This window comes from Phyllostomus discolor, chromosome 4 (genome assembly GCF_004126475.2).
Source record: "Phyllostomus discolor isolate MPI-MPIP mPhyDis1 chromosome 4, mPhyDis1.pri.v3, whole genome shotgun sequence".
Classification (NCBI taxonomy): domain Eukaryota; kingdom Metazoa; phylum Chordata; class Mammalia; order Chiroptera; family Phyllostomidae; genus Phyllostomus; species Phyllostomus discolor.
This window is the reverse complement of record NC_040906.2, coordinates 60,317,317-60,338,503: the sequence shown is the minus strand read 5'-3', so window position 1 is coordinate 60,338,503 and position 21,187 is coordinate 60,317,317. Positions and strand designations below refer to the sequence as shown.

At 33.9% G+C, this 21,187-nt stretch overlaps 1 protein-coding gene across 2 annotated transcripts in view; it reads left to right on the top strand.

Annotated features, from left to right (window-relative positions):
* The window catches only part of PSMD14 (proteasome 26S subunit, non-ATPase 14), a 95,908-nt gene that overhangs the window by 68,734 nt on the left and 5,987 nt on the right, over positions 1-21,187 (top strand). For both annotated transcript variants that reach the window (XM_036023395.1, XM_028509295.2), the window contains 3 exons: positions 4,662-4,769; positions 9,840-9,914; positions 14,463-14,588. In XM_036023395.1, the coding sequence (XP_035879288.1) occupies positions 4,662-4,769; positions 9,840-9,914; positions 14,463-14,588 (309 nt within the window). The remainder of the gene's footprint in view (positions 1-4,661; positions 4,770-9,839; positions 9,915-14,462; positions 14,589-21,187) is intronic.

Below are 21,187 nucleotides of genomic sequence, written 5' to 3'. Positions count from 1 at the left end.
GATAAAGGATATTTCATATGGGGTGTTGCTTTTCTTTCCACACCTAGCAGTTTTATAGTCAGAGACTTAATTTTATATGGTGGTGGGTTTGTATGATTTTAAATATGTAACTTAACTGGTAACTGAATTGTAACTCTCTTTACCTTTTTTGATGTTTGACATTGATTTTGAGGCCTTAAAACTGTTTTCAAGCTTTTAAAAAAATTATTCTAGTTCATTTTACATGTAAACACCTCCCATAGTCATTGACCTCAATATAAGTACAATTGGAAATGCCAAAAGCTGCAGCTACTGTTAAAAAAAGGAGAGGGGAGCTCTGGCTAGTGTAGCTCAGTGGATTGAGCAGCAGCCTGTGAACCAAAGGGTCACTGGTTCGATTCCCAGTCAAAGCACATGCCTGGGTTGCAGGCTGGGTCCCCAGTAGGGGGTGTGAGAGGCAACTACACATTGATGTTTCTGTCCCTCTCTTTCTCCCTCTCTTTCTCCCTCCCTTCCTCTAAAAATAAATAAATAAAATCATTTTTTTAAAGAGTATTATGAATTATACCATTACCAGAAGTGCTTATGCATTTTTCTCTCAAACACTTTTGTATTAAATGGATTTTAAGATCTTTGCTTCCTTTGTATGGAAAAATTGGGAACTATAGATTGCTGCTTTACAAATTAGTTTAGTCTTTCAGTGACCTAACAGTTGATATGAAAACATGAATTTAAAAATAAATAGCATATTGGATAAACTGTACTATAGGCATGAAAGAAGCCAAAAAAATGGATTAAGCTGAATTCAATAATTAGTTTTGAGTCCTAAACCATATTCATTATGAAATTGAAATGATAGGTCCTTGACCTCTGGGTGTGCTAGGAATAAATATGGAACACAGTATTGTTTTTTAAAACTATTTTGCTTTTATAAGCTAAGACAGATGTACAAAAAAGATGTAGTTTTTATTTTGTATTGGCAGCTTCCAAATATTTAGTATCTATTTCCAAGAGTTGCAATTAGTAAAGCAACCATGGTACTGAAATCTGCACATCCCACAAGCTAATTATATTTGCAAGGTCAGAGTGAATACATATTTTCAGAAAAATAAAGGGTTATATAAATATGTGTCTTCTACTTGGCTGTTATATCACAGTTTGTTGATCTGGAATATAATGTGTACAATTCACAAATTTGTCTGATAACAGAAAGTGGTGTGTGATTGTGTTTATTTTACTAACCAGTATATTCACAGCAATCACTTCCAAATATCTCTCCAGTAAAGATGTGTTAATTACAAAACAGACAAGGTCTTCTATTATATTAAAGCTACTAACAAGAAGACAGCAGGAATCACACATGTAAATAGCATCATCAACCCCTATTTTAGTCCTCTGTTTTGATCTGTGAGTTGCGCATAGACCAAAGGTGCTATTAAAGACTGAGTGTATGAAATAGGCAGCATTATATGAACAAAATTTATTCAACAAGAAAACAGACCTTTAACATGAATTTAACAAGCCTGAGAAATTATAAACTATCATATGCTGCAGATTCATGCAGTGATAATAAACAAAAAAGGAAAGTAAGAGGTTTCCCTAAGCTAGCCAAACTGCTAATGGTTGTGTTATAAGCTGTCTACTGTTGCAGTGACCTCTGAAAAGTCTCAAGGCACTTGTACCAGAAAAAATTAAATGATCAGGCTGGTGAATAGAGATTCAGTGTAGTGTGTAGGACTTCAGCATGGAAGGGAACTGTAAAAGCATCGTATTCCTGAAAATATTCATACTTTAGCTTGCAACTTTTTATTACATATATGGAAGTAGTTTTTGTGTAAGTTTTTTTGGCTCAGTTCCTATTTGGATTTGTAAGACATAAACTGAACTGGTTTAATATACATACACTTTAAAACAAACTCCTTAGAAAATTCATATAGCTCCAAAAATGTATTATTTCCTGTCCCCCTCATACCTTAATTAATCCTTGGGGGTTCTTTTTCAGCATATTGTATGTAAGATTTCCATTCTTAACCATGGAGTGACCACTTTGTCTTTCTATTGCATCATGTTGTAAATACATAAACTTGGAGAAACGCCTTCAGCTTGTACACACCTCCAAGTGCTCACTAGGGCTTTTTCTTGAATCTTACCGTGGCATAATTAACACCTTCTTTACCCATTGCTCATTAGTGTACTGGACATTAATGAGTCTATTTTGATAGGTTGCTCTAAAGGAGAAACCTACTTATTCTTATAGTGCAAAAAACAATTACAAAATTGTACAGAAATTAAAATGTAGACTATATCACCACATTTATAGTTTTATTGCATACTAAATCTAATTTTGGTCTGCAGGTTGTTGAACATGTTAGTTTCCTTAAGACAGTTGCTATAGTGATGGCAGTGAATTCCTCTAATCCTAGTGTATTCATTTTCTGTTGGCTATCGTATTGCTGCTCAGGAATGGTCCATCTAGACCTGTCATGTCACATAAGCCACCATTTATTAGTTGAACAGTATATTAAATTCTTGAATTTTCTCCTAATTTTTAAATAGAATTTTAAAATTCAGATTTGTTTTCAACTGATCATGATATCTACTTAGCTGGTATTTTTATTTCCTTTTCATGAAGTTTCACACCTGCTTATATCATTCCAGAGAAATTTTACAGAAATTTATGCATGTAAAGTAGCTGTCTTCTGTTTTAGTTTCAAAGTGTTCAATATAGAAATGTCTATAGGCATTTTGTTGTGATATGTAATGGAATTTTCAAGGTTTTGTAGAGAAGTTTTTTCCTATAAATGATTTTACTGAAATCTTAAAGTGGGATCAAAGTATTCTAAACAAACAGTTGGACCACAATGATGATTTGTTCTTAAGTATTTACCACTAATAGTAAGGGTGACAATTCTTAATTCTGTATTTATTTAAGTTGTGCATCAGTTGATCAAAATGCTCACTTTTCTCTTCTTTTGCCTAAATTTTAATTAAATTTTATGTACTTTTTAGTAGAAAATGTTAGAAAATTTTAAACAACTGTTTTAAAGTATTTATTATAATGTCTGACATTAATACCTATTTTTATTAATGCTTTATGGGAAAACACTATTAGAAGAATTTTTAAGTGTAAGGAAGAGGTCTATACCTAGGCTGTATTTATTTATATATAAATGTGAAAGTCTGGATTATAGTTATTGTATAACAAGAAAAGGTAGTTTTTACAAACTATTAAATCATGTATGTTCTGAGGATGCTTAGTTTTATTTTGAGGCGAGAGGAATCTTTGGGGAATTTCAAACTGTTAGAGATAAAGGCAACATTCAAAGTTGATTGTTTTAATTATTTTTTTCAACCAGAGTAGTAGGCCTTTGAATTACCTGTCATAATGATTTGGTCTAAGTTTGTACTCTTTGGAACTGTTGACCCTTTGTGACAACCTTTAGGAAGGGTGATTTTTGCCTCCCTCCCTTTCTTCCTGTTTTGTTCTTTAGCATACAATATATAGTAATACTTAATCACAAACAGATTTTTTGTCAGACTTGACTGGATTAACTTGAAATTTTATTTTAATCTCTTGGTATCCTCAAGTAATAATTATACAAATGAGAACTGGTCTAGTTAGCAATAGCTTTTAAAACATTGATAAATCCCAGTTGTTTAACACCATTAAAAACAAATTTAGAAGTAGTATATTATCTTGCTTTAAGTTTCTTTTTAGGTGATAAATGTATTGAGTTTATTCTCTCAGTAATTGATTTCACTTCCCTGAAAGAGGCATCTGTCATAAAGTCCCAGTGCTTTACTTAAAACTTTACAACATTTAAAGGTTTTAATGAGTTTTTTCAAATCGATGGTAATGAACAGAAAAAAGCTATAAGATAGTATGTGATTCTTGTTAAAACCCTTCATATAGAAGAGCTAACATGACATTGTATCATGCAAGAATTTAAACTCTTTCTGTACAGAAATATTGAAATACTCTTCGCACAAAGAGGATATGTATTGTTATTTCTTTAGTGTAAGCCTAGGGCCATGTCATTCTATACCATGTTCCTGACTTAAAGCACAGATGACCTTGGTCTTCTTGTGTTGTGCCTCCTATTCTTGCCATGGGCTTGGACCCTCAAGGCCATCAGACAAGGTATAAAGTCTTTTATAGTCACAAGAAATAAAAGGTATCTGACTAGAAGAGAATACATGGAGCAAGTACCTTGCTGGTTGTAATTTTGTTGTCATTTCAAGTACTGTGGTGGTATAATTGATGTGACAGGACTGGGCTTTAGATGTGGTCCCTTAGCTTGTGCTCACTTACAGTTTTAGTTTCTCTTTGTCATTCATTTTGATTAGGTAAAATTTAGGTGACAAACATATGCACACCAATGAAGGCTGTTTGGTGTGTAAGTTTAGTAATGAAGTATTTCAATAATAAAGATGCGAGGTTAATATTTTTCTTTACTGCTTCATGAAAATTGCAATAATTGGTGTCACCTTACATTACAAGATCGAGGGTGGTGTGCTGATGGCGCGGTCAGCAGGAGGTTCTTTTTTATTAATATTATAATTAAATGATTTTCTGGAAATAGGCCAGAAACAGCTGCAAGTTGATCATGCCTTGTCCACTCTTGCTTGGCATCATCACTTGCTTTTTTAAAAAGAATTGACCTGACACCTTGTATTTACAGGTTGTTATTGATGCCTTCAGATTGATCAATGCTAATATGATGGTCCTAGGACATGAACCAAGACAAACCACCTCAAATCTGGGTCACTTAAATAAGCCATCTATCCAGGTAATGCCTGCATTTGATAATGTGTTAAAGAAACTGTATTTTACATTTTAAAAGCTGGCATAAATGGCCATCCTTAGATCTAATACTTAGCACTTCAATTTGTTTACAATTAATTTGTTTGTGCTTTAAAAGATTATGGAGATATTGTTGTTGCAAATGTTAGATTTGTTCATATATGGTTCAACTTTTAGTGTAGTCTTCAAACTTTTCTCATAGTTTGAGGATACCCTTTTGGGAGCATAGTAGAGTCTTGCATGGTTAAAATTGGTAATAAATGATCAATAGGAGTTTTAGGTGGGGTGCGTTAAGTATCATTCTTAATTGGTAAGTAGACATTTCTCATAGCAGCATATAATGAGAAAATTGATGTAAACTTTAAGAAGTCCCAGGAACAATTCCTAAATAGTATTTAAAGTTTTCTGCTTTTTCTGTTTAATCCTCACCTTTAAAACAAATCCTACAAAACACATCTATATATTACCTTTGATAAGAGATTATATGTTGTTTGAGGTGATGTCAACCACCTTTGTTGCAGTTATTCAGACACTTAATATCCTCCTGAGTAATGTTTTCTTTGTATCATTCACATGCCTCATTGTTTTTCCACAAATCTTTATAATGTGCAAAAATTATTTTAAATGTGTTTTTAAATGCACCACAACCTGTGTCTATATAGTTAATTGCTTCTCTTAAGATTAATTAAAAGGACAGAAATACATGTTTGGTTACATAGAACACACAGACAAAGACTTTATAGCAGCTATTGCTGTTTCCCCTCTGAAACCTTGCTCTGTCATACCTTTGTCTTTGGGGAATTGTGGTTTTCATAGTTAACCATGTTTAAGCTTGTGTTATACTTTAATAACTACTTTTAGACATTTACTTTTGCAGCAGTCACTCATCCGAAATCTTCATCAGAATGAAATGTTTTGTTTCAAAGGATTTGGGGTGTGTTGTTTTTAAAAAATAGTCATAAGTCAGGGAAAACTGCAAAGTATAATGAGTATTGAAACAAGCTACCACTGTTTTTGATTGGGTACAGACAAGTCCATGCTTGTATGTTCCAAGAGAATATATTATTGGACCTGTTTAGCTTGTGATAATGACCTTTCTTATAAACCCCCATAGCATCATACTACTTTTTTTTTTTTTTTTTTGGTTTTTCTTCCCCCCCCCCCCCCCAAGGTTAAGTAGCATCTCACAATCCAAGATCATTGTGATTACAGCATGGTATGTCTCTGCTAGAAGCTTTTACTAATTGCAAGTGAACAGCCACCTGTTGCATATTTTATCTTTTAAATTTAAACACTGCTTGTTGACATTAAGAATTGAGTATAATCAATATTTTGAAATCTTTTCTTTTCCTACACTATCCACTTTGTATTTTTTGGTCCTACCTTATAGTCTGTAATATAAGGCAGACCTTGTAAAGCAGGTTCCAAACCCAATTTGAAAGGACTTGTGAATATAATATATAACAGCTATAGCATCATTTGGTTTTCTTATTTTAGTTTTTTTTTTTGCCTTCCAATTAAAATTTGTAAATATATTTATTTCACAGTTTATGTAGTGCCCATCAGAATGATATCTATCTGGGTACTTAAGACAATTTTGATACTAAAACACTCAAATGGGATCAAGCCAAAAAATGACATAGCAAAGCTGTGCCTTGAAACAATATCTTAGTTTTCTAAGACAAACTACAAAGGAAGCAACCCAAAAGAACATGAAGCAAATAGAATTTTTAATCTGGGGATCAGAAGTTATACCGAAAGGCCATAGTTTTTATTTTAAATGAAAACTAGTTCGTGTTGAGGTGTGTCTCGCTCCTAAACCAACTTTCAGGTAATGAGGATAGAAGCCTGCCAGCAACCACTCATGCTGGTGGTCACTGTGCTTTTCTAACACTGTTTTTGTTTACAATCATTCTTCTAGTAATGCTGAAAAATTATGATTTTATTGGACACTAGTATTTAATAACTTGAGGAAAGTTCCTAATATCTTAAGTAAGAAAAAGATGATAAAATAAGATATGCAAGTTGCAAATATATATTTTATAAACTGTGCCTACATATCTACACCAAAATGTTTGTATTACCTTTGGTTGGAAGGATTTTTTAATTAAATTTCAGGTTTTAAATAAGAGAAGCCATTAATAATCCAGGTAGAGAGGGGAAAGAATAATGCCTACACTATAGGCATTTTTGTTAATATATGAGACTTATTATTTTGTGAATACAGAAATATAAACAATTCAGTGGTGATTGATTGATTTTGACATTCATTTCAATGTGATGATTATTTATGTACTTGTTTTAAATTCGTCATACCAACAAAATTATAAAGCTCTACTCTAAAGATTAACTAGAGAGACATAGAAATAATCTGAAAGTTAATCAATAGGATCTCAAAACTCCCCTTTGTCTAGCTTCACCTCTAAACCATTCTTTGTCTAGAGTAGATAGTATCTTAGATTGGCACTGAGTACCAACCTAGGCAGAACTTTGTTTTTTCAAGGTGTCAGGCTTTGAGCAAGGAAAACAAGGGTCAGGATATCCAAGAACCAGGTAAGCTAAGCACTGTAAGTAAATCTAAAATATATTGTCCTACAAACAGTGCGATCAAAGGTGGCTAGCTTCCCAGGTCAGCCACCAAAAGTTTATTTAGCTCACAGTAGATACTATAAAATAGAACTATGATTTAAAACACTGCTTCTGTGAGAAACTGTTGCAGATTTCAAATGGCCAATTAACAAATGAGCTTCTGGAACATACCCTACTTTAATGAAGAATTGCCTAAATTTTTTTAAATCCATCATATCTTTTTTAGGTTAACTTAAAAAGTTAAGTAGTGGTTTTAAGGATTTTCTGGCTACATAACTTTCTCCTTTATCTGCCTGACATACTGAGTATATTGCTAGTATATTGTGTTTAATTTACCATTTGACCCTTTCAAAAGGTTAGTCTCTTCCTTGATAAAACTAATCATATATTTGGCATATGCTGCCCCAATTTGTAACTCAATGTCAGCTAGACTGTTTAATTTGAGAGGATTTATTATCTGTTGAGCTAAAAGAGGATGTAGTTTCTGGGTTCTTTTCGAAGGAGGAGCCCACACATGGTGAATTTACTTAGGGTTTGTGATAAACGCAATGGGGATACGCAGCAGGTGAGGAAGAGAAGTTGGAAATCTGCTTGAGGCTGTCATTTGATTTAAACTTATATTGGTTTTGTTATTATTCCTGCTAATCTTTCACACTGCCTGTGTTAGTTTTACTACTTCTATCTAAATAATATCATTGAAAATCAAGTAGGTGGTGCCTTCAAATACCAAACTATATATTTTACCAATACAGTTATCTCCAAAATGTGGATCTGTCTGGGGTACACTGACTGACTTCTGTAATTATTGGCCATAGCTGTTATTAACTATATGGCCACTATGTAGAATTATGTAGTTAGGACATTGCACAAAAGTACTTGGATGATGGAGCAGTTTGCACCTCAAATCTAATTTAAACCCTACCCTCCAACCAGGCTGTATCTGGAGGACTAAGCACCTTTTTCTAATCCTTCCACCACCCAGCAGATACATTTCATAATTTGCATAAAGATAAGTACAGGTTAAGATGTGTGCAGTATAATTTTTGATCAGTACAGCATTTCTATACACTACAATTTAATTCACTGCTCCTGATGATTATTAAAATGGATAGGGATTCAATAGATCTCTTAGTACTTTAATTTTATATATCAACCATTTTATTATAGCAGATGTTAGGAATATAAGTGGATTGTTACAGTATGTATTAAAATGTTTAATTGGTGGAGTGATTTTTGCCAGCAAACTAAGCTGTGCTTTGTTTTTATCCTGATCCTTAAAGTTCAAAGACTTATCCAGGAATTTCTTAAGATACATTATCGCATAGTATGGTAGAAAAAAACATAGGTTTTGGAATCAGGACTTGGTTGCAAATACCAGCTTTACCTTTTTACTAACTATAAAATGGAACAAATTCAGATTTCTGCCTTATTTTCCTCATCTGTCAAAATACAAATGGAACCAGCCTACTTACTAGGTTGTTGTGAATATTATAAGACTTAATGTATAAAGCAGATGATAGGTGCTCAGCAGGTAGTGCCTTCTACATAAACACTATAACACCTACACTGTAAAAAATCTAATAGTCAGACAGTGTGACCATTGTTTTGGTTAGTTTTACCTCTAGTTTCCTGAGAGTTAACCCCAGAGTCCTCTTTATTTTTATACTTGTTGTAAATATGTCCAAGGTGTATTTCTATACTTTGTCTTAGTAAGCTGATAGAGGGTCCCTCAGAATACCATTCTGAACCTCACTTGAACTTTTTTGGCTAGAGTTAAATATTTGAGCATTTATGAATGTATTCCAGCACACGCAAGTTTATTGTAACTTAATAAAGCCATGCTGTTAACTTAAATTTTTATTTTGGTTTGCCTGTTTGTCTTGGAGATCCAGGGCAGTGGGGATAAAATCTGGTTAGTGAGACTGAGTGTGAGCTAAATAAACCTAGTAAGAGCAAACTCTGCTTTCTTAATTTGGAGATGCGCACATACACAGTTATTTGAATCTATGAGAAGTGAATTAAGACGGGGAATCCCAGATTAATGTTTTAAGTGAAGAAATAAGTGTTTTAGTATGACTTTTTAAGCTTTAATTTTGAAATAACAAAGAGCTCCCTAGCTATAAAATCAGGCTTATTAAATTATATACTTATAAATTATGAACATTCAATTTATAATTTGGATTATGATGAGGTCAACCCTCTCTCTGAACAAGGCTACTGAAACTGTTTAGTTTGTGCTGCTCTATATCATACTTTGAAGAATCTGTGAACCAGACCTTAAAACTTCATTCTGAACTTGTAGCTGAGAGAAAAATACCAATTTAACTTTTATTGAGGATAAAACACAATTCTAAGAAGATAATAAAGGTATTGTCTACAGGTTATGTTAACAGTTTCAGATAGTTTTATTTATTTTAATAAATGAAAAATATTAATTTATCCTTTTTGAAATCTTTTACTTATATAGGCATTAATTCATGGACTAAACAGACATTATTACTCTATTACTATTAACTATCGGAAAAATGAACTGGAACAGAAGGTAAGTTTAAATTTTTATGTTAGGAAAAAAATCTTTTTCATACCATTTAAATTATGGCCCAGTGTATTTGATTTTGAATTGTTGACCTATTTCATGGATGTGTTCCAAATATTTTTTTTATTACTGATGAATTGCAGCATAGAAGAAAGGAATATTTTATTGGCTATAATGAAAGACATTTTACCTTATTGGTAGGTGCTAAAATAGGAAAGAAAGTAGGAAATAAACATTCTAATTTGGTTTTATGGCAAATTATAAAAATCTTTTTCCTAATTATATAATTTTTCCTGATTAATTTATCTTCTCAGTAAAATGAACTTTTGTAACTAAATTAGTAAATAGTTTTCTGCATTTGAAAGGAATAAATCAGATTGTAATTGTGTGCTACTTTTTAAAAAGTTCCATGTTTACCTAGGGTAAATGAAAGGTAAATCAAAAGAGAAATGCAGTTTGGGGTTTTCAGATATTCAGTGCTGGATTTTTTTGTTTAAGATAATCTTTTTTTTTTAAGATTATATTTATTTATTTTTAGAGAGGGGGGAAGGGAGGGAAAGAGAGAAATATCTACCAGTTGCCTGACATACACACCCCAACCAGGCACAAACCCAAAACCCAGGCATGTGCCCTGACTGGGAATTGAATAGGCAGCCTTTTACTTTGTGGGATAATGCTTTGTGGTTAGGGCTAGAGTGAGATTCTTTCCAATTTTTTTTATTTATTGATTTTAGAGAGCGGGCAGAGAGAGAGAAAGAAATACTGTTTGTTGTTTCACTTACTTATGCATTCATTGGTTGATTCTTGTATACTCCCTGACCAGGAATCAAACCCGCAACCTTGACATATTGGGGCAATGCTCTAACCAGCTGAGTTACCTGGACATGGCTAGAGCTAGATTCTTATCCCTGTTTATACCAGGCAACTTTCAAATTACTCACTTTTATTTTTATTTTTTTGATATTTATTTTAAATATTTTCTTTTTATTCTATTACAATTGTCTCTATTTTCCCCCTTTGCCTGCCCCCACCCAGTAATTACTTTTAAAATTATGTAGCATTTGGGGGGATTAGCATTCTTTTATTTCTGCTATTTCAGGATTATTTCAGGTACAGTTTTTCTCTCCACCAATGTCAAAAGTTTAAATCTGCCTATTTTTGAAATTTCAATCTGAACTATTTTTTTGTTTACTATTAAAACTACTCATCCTTCAAATTAGCTTCTTGTGTTTCTCTCTGAGAAAAACAAAAAAAAAAATTTAAGAACACCAAGTACTATTTTCAGCCAGTAATATTTGGTTCCTTCAAGTCCAAGATGCTCTCAAGTCCAAACATGGTAAGTAATCAGTAGTAAAGAAGACCTTTCTTACCAGTTCAAACTGTTCCTCACAAAGGTACCTTAGAAGGGAATTCTAGTGCATGTGATAAGGGGGAGGGGGAGTAAATTGAGGTCTCCATACTACCCCTTCTTTCAACCAGATAACTTCCATTTTTAATCTCATGTTTGATAAACTACAGTTTGAAAAGGTTAAAGCCACCGATAAACTCACATTAAGGTCCTAGAGGCTGCAGGGAACCAGTTATTCCTTGGCCTGAGGGGAGACGCAGAGTCATAAAGTTCTCTTGCAGTTGCTTGTTGTATCCCAAAGTTCTGATCTGCTGTGGTGGGTTTAGCTGATAGCTTGAAGTACAGAGTTAAAGGTTTTCAGCCAGGGATTGAGCATCGGCTTGTAAACCAAGAAGTCACTGGTTTGATTCCCAGTCAGGGTACATGCCTGGGTTGCAGGCCAGGTCCCCAGTTGGGGGCATGCAGGAGGCATCTGATGGATGTTTCTCTCACTCTCTTTCTCCCTCCCTTCCCCTTTCTCTAAAAATAAATAAATAAAATCTTTAAAAATATATAAGTTAAAGATTTTTAAGTTTGCTACATTTAACATTTTCCTTCATATATATTTCTCTACTATTTAACAGTCCAGAATTAGACCTCATATTAAACTTTATCAGTATTGCACAAAGGATTAATTCCATGAGAAAACAGTTTAACAGGTCGTATATTCACTGATCATAACATCCACTCCAGTATGACAAGCCTTAGATTGAGGCAGCATGCACAGGTTCATCACTTATTTTTAATTTTAGATAGAATAGGTACTGGTTGAAAATTAGTACTACTTGGAAATACTCAGCTAATTGCATAATTTTTCCCCTTTGTTGTTGTTGTTGTTGTTCCACATAAACTTAGCCTTCATTCTTGGCATAAAAAACGCATATATTACATAAACTAATTAATGTTATAAATAGTTATGTTTCTAGTAGTTCAGTTTAGGTGCTTTCTTGTTACCAAAAGCTTTGCCTTTACCCTTATCCCACCAACCTTTATACATACCCCAAGCCCTTCCTGAGAGCCCCAGTGGAATTCTAATCCAGGCATGGTAGGTATATCCTGCTGCTCTGTGGGAACTGTTTGCTATTGAAGTGGTAGGAAAATACAATTCTCAACACTTAATTACAGGTAGCTTTATAGCACACATAGTTGCAGCACTGAAATTTCTCAAGGATATATTTTCTAGTACACTATCAGTGGCAAAGATAAGAACCAATCAAAGAAATCAGAGGTACTTGTGCAGGATTTTTCCAGTTCCCCACCCCGAACTACTCTGGGCCCCAGCAGGGGCATGAGGGAATTTGGAGGTTTTGTTTCTTAAAAACCCTCATAGATGTTTGTGAAATGCAGTTTTTTCTCTACCATGGAAGGAACTTTGTACCATGTCTAGTTGTAAGCCTCTAAACAGGTAGAGTAATTTTTCTAAACTAAACTCAAACATTTCCAACTATATTTTCAGATCTTCATGGCTCAGGAATCTTTCTTCAAGTATACTGGTTCAACAATAATCATTTTGTAGTCACATTTTTTTCACACTGGACAATTGTATTAATTATTTTTAAAAACTCTTATTCAGTGATAGTCTGCAACTGAAGAACATCTTTAGAATGAGACTTTAAGAGGAACTATCTTAAGACTCTAAACTTGAAAATTTATGGACTTCCAAGAATGTATGCATATACTCAGAACCAGGAGTCCAGTTTGCAAAACAATGAACGATGGTGTTTAGTTCCATGATTATTCATAGAGTCTGATACCAACTTGCTAATGTGATTGCACACTGGACGAATTTATTTCCTTCCCAGTTTCATGACTTTTTGTTCTGATAATAAAGATGTTTTATTTTTTTAATTATAAATGGAATGTTAGAATTTGAAAGAAATTTAGAGGTTACCTAAAATAAGCCCTAAATTAATAGATTTTATAAGCAGAAGCTCAGAAAGTTTGACATAAAGTCATTCAGTAAATGGGGCATTTACCTTCTGGACATTTGAAAGCTGAGTTACGTGAACTGTTAAAGATCTTATGTGTCGTAGAATACTACACAGCAGTAAAAAAGAAGGAATTTTCACCTTTTGCAGCAGTGTGGATAGAACTGGAGACTATTATGCTAAGTGAAATAAGCCAATCAATGAAGACAAATACTGTATGATCTCACTTATAAGTGGAATCTAATGGACAATATAAACTAATGAGCAAAATAGAATTAGAGGCATAGAAGCATGAAACAGACTGAGAGCTGTAAAGAGGGGAGGGAGCAGGTGGGGACTGGTTGGAAGTAGGTGAGGGGATTAGTCAAAGAATGTGTATGTATGACCCACGGACGTGGACAAGTGTGGGGATTGACTACGGAAAAGGGGGGCAGGCTTGGGGGAGGGGGCAAAGGGGAAAAATTGGGGCAACTATAATAGCATAAACAAGAATATATTTAAAAGAAATGTAATCTATAACCATAAACCTGTAATGTTGATATAATAAGGTTTTAAAATTCTAAGTTGGTGATCTAGCACATTAAATTAATCAGGAAAAAAAAAGATCTTGTGTGTAACATAGTTTCACTATTCATTCAAAAGATATTTATTGAGAGTCTGCTATAATTAGATACTGTTCTAGAATCTAGACCCTGGTGATCTTAAATAAACAGGGCGAAGTCCTTGCCCTGTTGATTTGTCTTTAGTGAGAAGGAAGTGCATGATATAAGAAAAAAATTTTATGGTGAACACACAATACAATATACAAGTGATGTATTATAGAACTGTAACCATTGTAACCCCCATAAGTTTAAGAAAAATAAATAAAATGTCAGTTGATGATGTTACAAAAATAACAAAGCAGGTTAAGGGAAGAAAGATGTTTAGGATAATGTGGGGTGGCTTTTTTATATAGTATGGTGAGTGAAGGCATCTATTTCTAAGGAAGTGAAGAAGTAAGCCATGAAAGGATAAGGAAAATAGCCCTCGAGGCAGAAGAAGAGGAAACACAAATGCCATGGAGTTAGAGTACTCCTTAGGTTTATGTACGTATATTTAGGAGAGTTCTGAGTAGAGTTTATTTACGTTAATACGGTTAAATTCATTAATTCCTGAAGTTTTTGTGAAGTTGTTCTCAAGACAAATGAAGGAAATATTGTCCATACCGGAAAATAATGACTGTCTCTTTATATTTTTCAGATGTTGCTAAATTTGCATAAGAAGAGTTGGATGGAAGGTTTGACACTTCAGGACTACAGTGAACACTGTAAACATAATGAATCAGTGGTAAAAGAGATGTTGGAATTAGCCAAGAATTACAATAAGGTAAAAGTTATATCCAACACTTATTTCTTATAATCTTTGGAATAGGTATGATTAGATGTCAAGCATTTTATAAATATAATTGCTTAAAATCAAGTGACCTAATTTGTAGGTCAGGTAGTAAATATTTTAGGCTTTGTAGCCACCCCATCTGTCATAGCTACTCAGCTCTGCTGTTGTGATATAAAAGTTCGTAAAGGAATGAATGAGGCTGTGTTCTAGTAAAACTGTACATACCAAGATAGGCAGCTGGCTAGATTTGGCCCATGGGATATAGTTTGCCAACCCCTGCTGTAGACCAGTTAGAATAATTTCACATTTGAAGTCTCTTCATTGATCAGAGGACTTCATCTTGGAAGAGAAGGGGAACAGGGAGTTGTCACATAAAATTTATTTTGTGTGCTTTTCTGTTTTTATATTTAAAAGGGTTTATTGAAAACCTACTATGGAGGTATCAGGGATATGGTGAGAAGCAAGACCTGTTGGGAACCAGAAAGTTAACAAATAAATACAAAATACTTTATGATTAGTGTTATGAAAAAAAATAAACAGGGTGATGTAAAGAAGAGTGATTAGGGGAGACAACTTTACATGAGGACATTAAAAAAGTTGAATTTTATGCGAGCTGATGTGGCTCAGTGGACTGAGTGCTGGCCTGCAAACTAAAGGGTCACCAGTTTGATTCCCAGTCAGGGCACATGCCTGGGTTGTGGGCCAGGTCCCTAGTGGGGGTTGCACAAGAGGCAACCACACATTGATGTTTCTCTCCCTCTCTTTCTCTCCCTTCCCCTCTCTCTAAACATAAATAAATAAAAATTTTTAAAAATGTTTAAAAAGTTACATTTTGCAGAATCTTCTGAAAATGTTTTGTATACTAGATGTATATGGCCATGATAATGTTTTTGTTCATAATTTTGTGTTCTTTTACAATTTTGAAATTAAGAAAATACTTGAGCTATGACTAAAATGTATATTCTTTGTTGTATTAGTACTACTATATACTAGGTGTCTTAAAACAATGAATTTATTCCCTCAAAATTCCGGAGGCTAGAAGTCCAAAATTTATGACCTTGGCAGGGCCATGCTCCCTCTGAAGCCTCTAGGGGAAGGTCCTTCCTTTCTTTTTTCAGCTTCTGTTAGTCCCAGTCTTTGGTTTGTGGCAGCATAAATTTAATCTCTAATCTGGGTTAGGATACCAACATATCTTTTTAGAGGATGTGATTCAATGTGTAACATGTATTTACAAATTTTTGATCAGAGCCACATGAAGAATAGGTTTTACGTTTTGACCCAGTACAGTGCAAATGTATATGTGCATATGTAATTGCAACAAGTTTTATGAAACAATATTTATCCTCATTATGATTTACCCTCATTATTACCCTCATTTTTTATTCAGTTTTATTCTGTTTTGATTATATGCGTAAGCATTATATGAGGTCTGTCCAGAAGGTATCCAGCTTTATAAACTGAAAAATAAGAGACATTTATTGAAGAAGATACTAGATACAGGAAACATTGTACATAGGACAATAACGCCTCAGTCCCCTTCAAAGTGGGCGCCTTGGGACCTCACAGTTCTCCCAGTCACCATCAAGTGCCCCGTCATAATTTCCTGAATTTCATCAAGGGTCTGAAACCTCTTTCCTTTCAAAAGTGAAAGCCAGAAGTCAGGGCACCAAATCTGGGCTGTAGAGGGGCTGAGTCAACCTGGGTGATTTGATGTTTTGCCAAAAAACTCAGCATGAGTTGCAATGTGTGAGCAGGCACGTTGTCATGATGAAGCTGCCAGTCACCAGTTGCCCATAGCTGCACCCTTCTGAATCATGGGAATAGTTTCCGCGGAGGAATAATGTTCATACTTAATGCAAAATTTGATGCAGATTCATTGCTCTACTCATTCAGCCATTTTGAATGTGATGGCCATACAGTACACATACACACTCAGTGGTGTCCACCAGCCCCACTGACCAGTACAGTGAGGTCATCATTGTTCATCCATGCGCATTCCAGTCCACTCTCCTTGTCTGCCAGGTTATTTCAGTGTCACACAACCCATTCTCGTTATATTAACGATGGTTGGACTTTTCTGTACAGAACTCATATACAAATACATACAGATTACAGCCTACTAATGGATTGAACATCTAGAATTTATAAAATATATGTAGACATTATACAATGTTATGTTTACAAGTATTTATTGAATATCCTCTCTACAAGTTACAATGGAAACAAGGATCTTTCTTTTCATTTATAAGAAAACAGGTCTGTAAGAAAAGCTGATTACCAGAGTACTACAGACCACTAAACCAAAATTGGTGTGTTCCATTAACACCTTAGTGCTCAAATTGTCCAGAATCAGCTGCCTCACTATCATGTGGGCTCTTCTCTAGACTCTCAGACCTACTGAGGCATAATCTACATCTTAACATTATTTCTAGATTTGTATACTCATTCAAGCTCGAGAACACTGCTGTAAAGAAGTCCGTATGAAGTACTGTAGAAGGACAGAGGCTTGTGCTTTCAGCTGTGGAAGACCCAGGAGACTGTCTTAGAAAATAACATTTGAACTAGATGTTAAAGCATAAATACAATAAGATTTAGACATACAGAGACATGTTACCCTGGACAAAACGAACATCACAGGCAAAGTCTAGGAGATATGGAAAAGTCAAGGACATGTGTTAGAAACTGTTTAGCCACAGTACATAACGGATGAGGGTGATAATAGGGAGCAGATTTTTAAAAAGTTATCGAAGTCAAGTAACAGGGTTTAGAATATCAGGGGACAGTTATTTTTTATCAGGAGCATGATATACCCAGAACTTGACTTCAGAAACGTAAGCACCAGATTTTAGAAGCATAATTTAACAGTGGTTTTGAAGAAGGAGTGCTGTAATAGAGGTTCTGTGTAGGAGGAGCTTGCTATTACCCAGACAAAAGGTAGTGAGTGTCTGGATTATCAGAATGGCTGTAAGAATGGAGGCATCAATAGACAAATGAACAAAACATGGCACCTCCCATTGGACAGATGAAGGGAAAGAAGAAGGAGGAATCAAAGGTGAATTCAAAGTTTTCTGCCTAGATGACTAGAAGTATGATAGTGTCATTAACATTTCCAGTTTAGGTGGAAAGGATTGAGAAAGCAGATAGAGATCCATTTTAAACAAGTAGTTAGAAATGTGGGACTGCAAATAAACAGTAGGGGCTAGCGCTTATGATTTTGGAGGCAGTTACAATTCATATGCGCTGGCACACCAAAAAGTAGTATTTCTCTTTTTAAATCAAACACATCTTACCAAAACAAATATAAATATTAACCAAGAGACAGTGTATAAAATTTTCCAAGTATAGCAACATCTTTTGAGAGAATTGAGCTTTGAAAAAGTTGTTGGGCCCATACAAACTAAATTCCAGCAGAATGAGGTTTGGCTTTGAAGAGCATGCCCTATTTACAGGTTGTGTTCAAGCTGGAAGTCTCCTTTGGTTTTAGATTGTAAGGAAAATATTTTTTTATCTGTGAAGAGTAAAGAGAAAGAATAATTTAGCACACTTGAAACAGTTAACCTTTTATAAACTGAAAAGCTATGACAAATTATTCAGCAGACTGTAGGAATGGTTTTCATTTCTCTGTAATGTTACAAGTTTAAGTAAATTCATGTTAGTACCACTGCCAGGAAATAACTTATTTTTGGTCACTGCTGCCCATCCACAGAAGTTTTTGCTTTTTTAAAGTTTGAAAAAAATCTCTGTAGTACCCAAAAAGTTGTAAGGTTTGGTTATAAAATGAAAACAATGTGTAAGCTGTGATATGAAAGATTCCAAATTTGGAAATGTAATTCCCTCTATGATTGAAAGAGAATGTGGTAGAGTTTTTAGTAACACTTAAAATATAAAAAGAAAGGCTCATGCTACCAATTTTTTTCAGTATTCTTTTTAATTGGTTGGTGTTTTAAATTAAGGTAATTATTGTTAGGTGCCAGTTAGCTCCTATAGTAAGAGAAGGTTAGAGAATAATTAAATTCCTTTGTTCCAGCTTTTTTATTTTAAGTCTGAATTCCACACAAAGAGTCTGCTTGATCATTAGTCACTGATTTCTCTAATTACTGAACTTCAACACCCCACCACTACTATTCCACATTTTCCAATTTTTTCATGCCAGGCGCATCAATTTTTAAAATGTTGATAATATTTGATTGGATATTTATAAATGAATATGTAAGTGAAAACGAATTATAACCGCATTTTAAGAATAGCATAGACACATAAAATTTGCCTTGTTTTCAAACATGTAGCCCTATAATTCTGAGTTCTAACAGTTTACTTTTTAGGTAGAAATACTGCCTACTTAGAACCTGAAGGAAACTTTGGATATATATCTATTATGTGATTACATATAAAATATGTAACTGTGATTATATTTGGTTTACTGTGGTAGCTATATTAAATAGTAAAATTTTTGTGCTAGTGTAATACGATTAGAAAAGACAAAAATAAGCATTGGGAATATCGGGCCAAATTATCATTATTTAAGTGTGATAAGATATGTTTGCAATCAAACATAGAAACCCAAGAGAGTAAAGTAGAGAACTGTTAGAATTATTATAATCAAGAATTATGTAGCTGGTAACCATGCAATGCTGGTATCCAAACACTGCACAATATCTAAAGAATTTTGTAAAATAGTTTTTAAAAACAGTAATAAACTGGATAAGAGATCTGGGAAACTCTCTGAAGACAAATGGCATGTAAACATGAAAAAAAAAAGCTCAACCTTACTAGGTAGTCAAAGAAAAAAATAAAATTAGAAGTAAAAATTTGATTTTCAAATTTAAAAATTTGTTTGGAAAAATGCATTTCTAGAGGGAAAATAAACTGATGTAACATTTTTGAAGGCCCTCTTCCAATTTTAAATGCATATAACTCTTTGAAACAACATGTTCTCTTTTAAGGCTTTATTGTGAAGAATAAAAAACTGCACATACCAACTGAGAGAAATACTTACAACCTGCACTTATGTGTAAAAAATTAAATTGGATAGCAATATTAATCTCTATCATGTTACCTTCCTTCCTTTTTTCAAAGACACCTCTCTATCACATGTATTTCAACCTACTATGCTGTTAACAGTGTCACCTCTTAGGTGCAAGGTGGCGGAATTATATACTTTATGTAAATCCTGAATTATTTTCAGTTTTTGCACCAATCAAGTGTTACTTATACCTGAGATTGTGTTATTTCAAAGTAACAATGGCTTAAATGATATAGAAATATATGTATCTTGCAATTCAACGCCAGTGTGGAACTTTGAAATGATCACAGACACACAATCCTTCTGTCTTTTGCTCCACTTTCCTTATATTGGCTTCCGTCTTTTAGCTTTCCTTCTGTTTTCAGGGTGATCGCTATGGCTTTGGCCATCCCATCTGAGTTCTAGGCAAGGGGGGAGGGGGGGAGGAAGGGCAAGGAGAGATACATCCACCTAAATCAGTTCCCTTTCAGAATCTTTTCCGCAAGTTCCATTCAGCATTTCTGGTGATATCTCATTGGCAGAACTTAGTCAAGTGAACATACCTTGCTTTGAGAAAAGCTATAAAATGTGGTCTTTACCTGGGAACATTTCTGCCTTTAATAAAATCAGAGTTTTATTATAAAAGAAGAAAGAGAAGATGTGTATTAGGTAGGCAACTAGTAGGCTCTGACAGAATTTTTTAACAAGCTGAGCTACAATCATACACACACACTTCTGCATACACACAGGTACACATATGATCTTTATTTTATATCCCTGTTTAATTGATTACCTTTTAAAACTGGATTGCCTATATGGTTTTTAGAAAGAATTTATGCTGGTCAAGGCCACTTATTAAATCATGGATTTGGCTTTATTATTATTCAGGATGTGTCTTTAAAAAGTCATAATTTCCTGAATTGCTATGAATGTTGCTTCAGTTTTTGAAGACCAGTAGGCCTGTGTTTAAGTCACAGTTTCATTGCTTATGGCTGTGTGGTTATACATGTCCCTGTCATTCTTTGTGCACATTCCTTTTTTGTATATTTCATCTTGCATTCATCATAATTTGAGATTTACCAGGCAAGTAAAGCCCAAATGTGAGCTCCTTGAAGAGCAAGAACTGTCTTACTCAGAGTACATAATAGTGATTATTGAATGTGTAAAATGATAAAAATTATACTGTTGAGGACATCTCTAGAATGTACTGGAGTGTTATAAGCTATTCCAAAAAGAGCTGGGAAAAAATTTGTATAGTATAAGTATTATCAGAGTTAACATGCGATTCTTTCAATAAGATAGTGCCTAACATTTTCATATATAAAATGCAGATTAATTACTTCACTGTGATGTTTTAAGGATTCAGTAAACTAATATTTGTCAGGACTCTGTATGTTAATTTTTAATTCCTGATGGTTGTAGGAAAACCAGTTTTATTTTTTTCTATACTCATATCTCTTACACTTTCTCAGATAGTTTTTAAATTGATTTATGTTTGTTAATTTTATTTTCCCAAGTATGTTATATGAAACCATTTTTAAACTTACCCCCTACCACTAAACCCATAATGTGATCTTCAGTTAATATC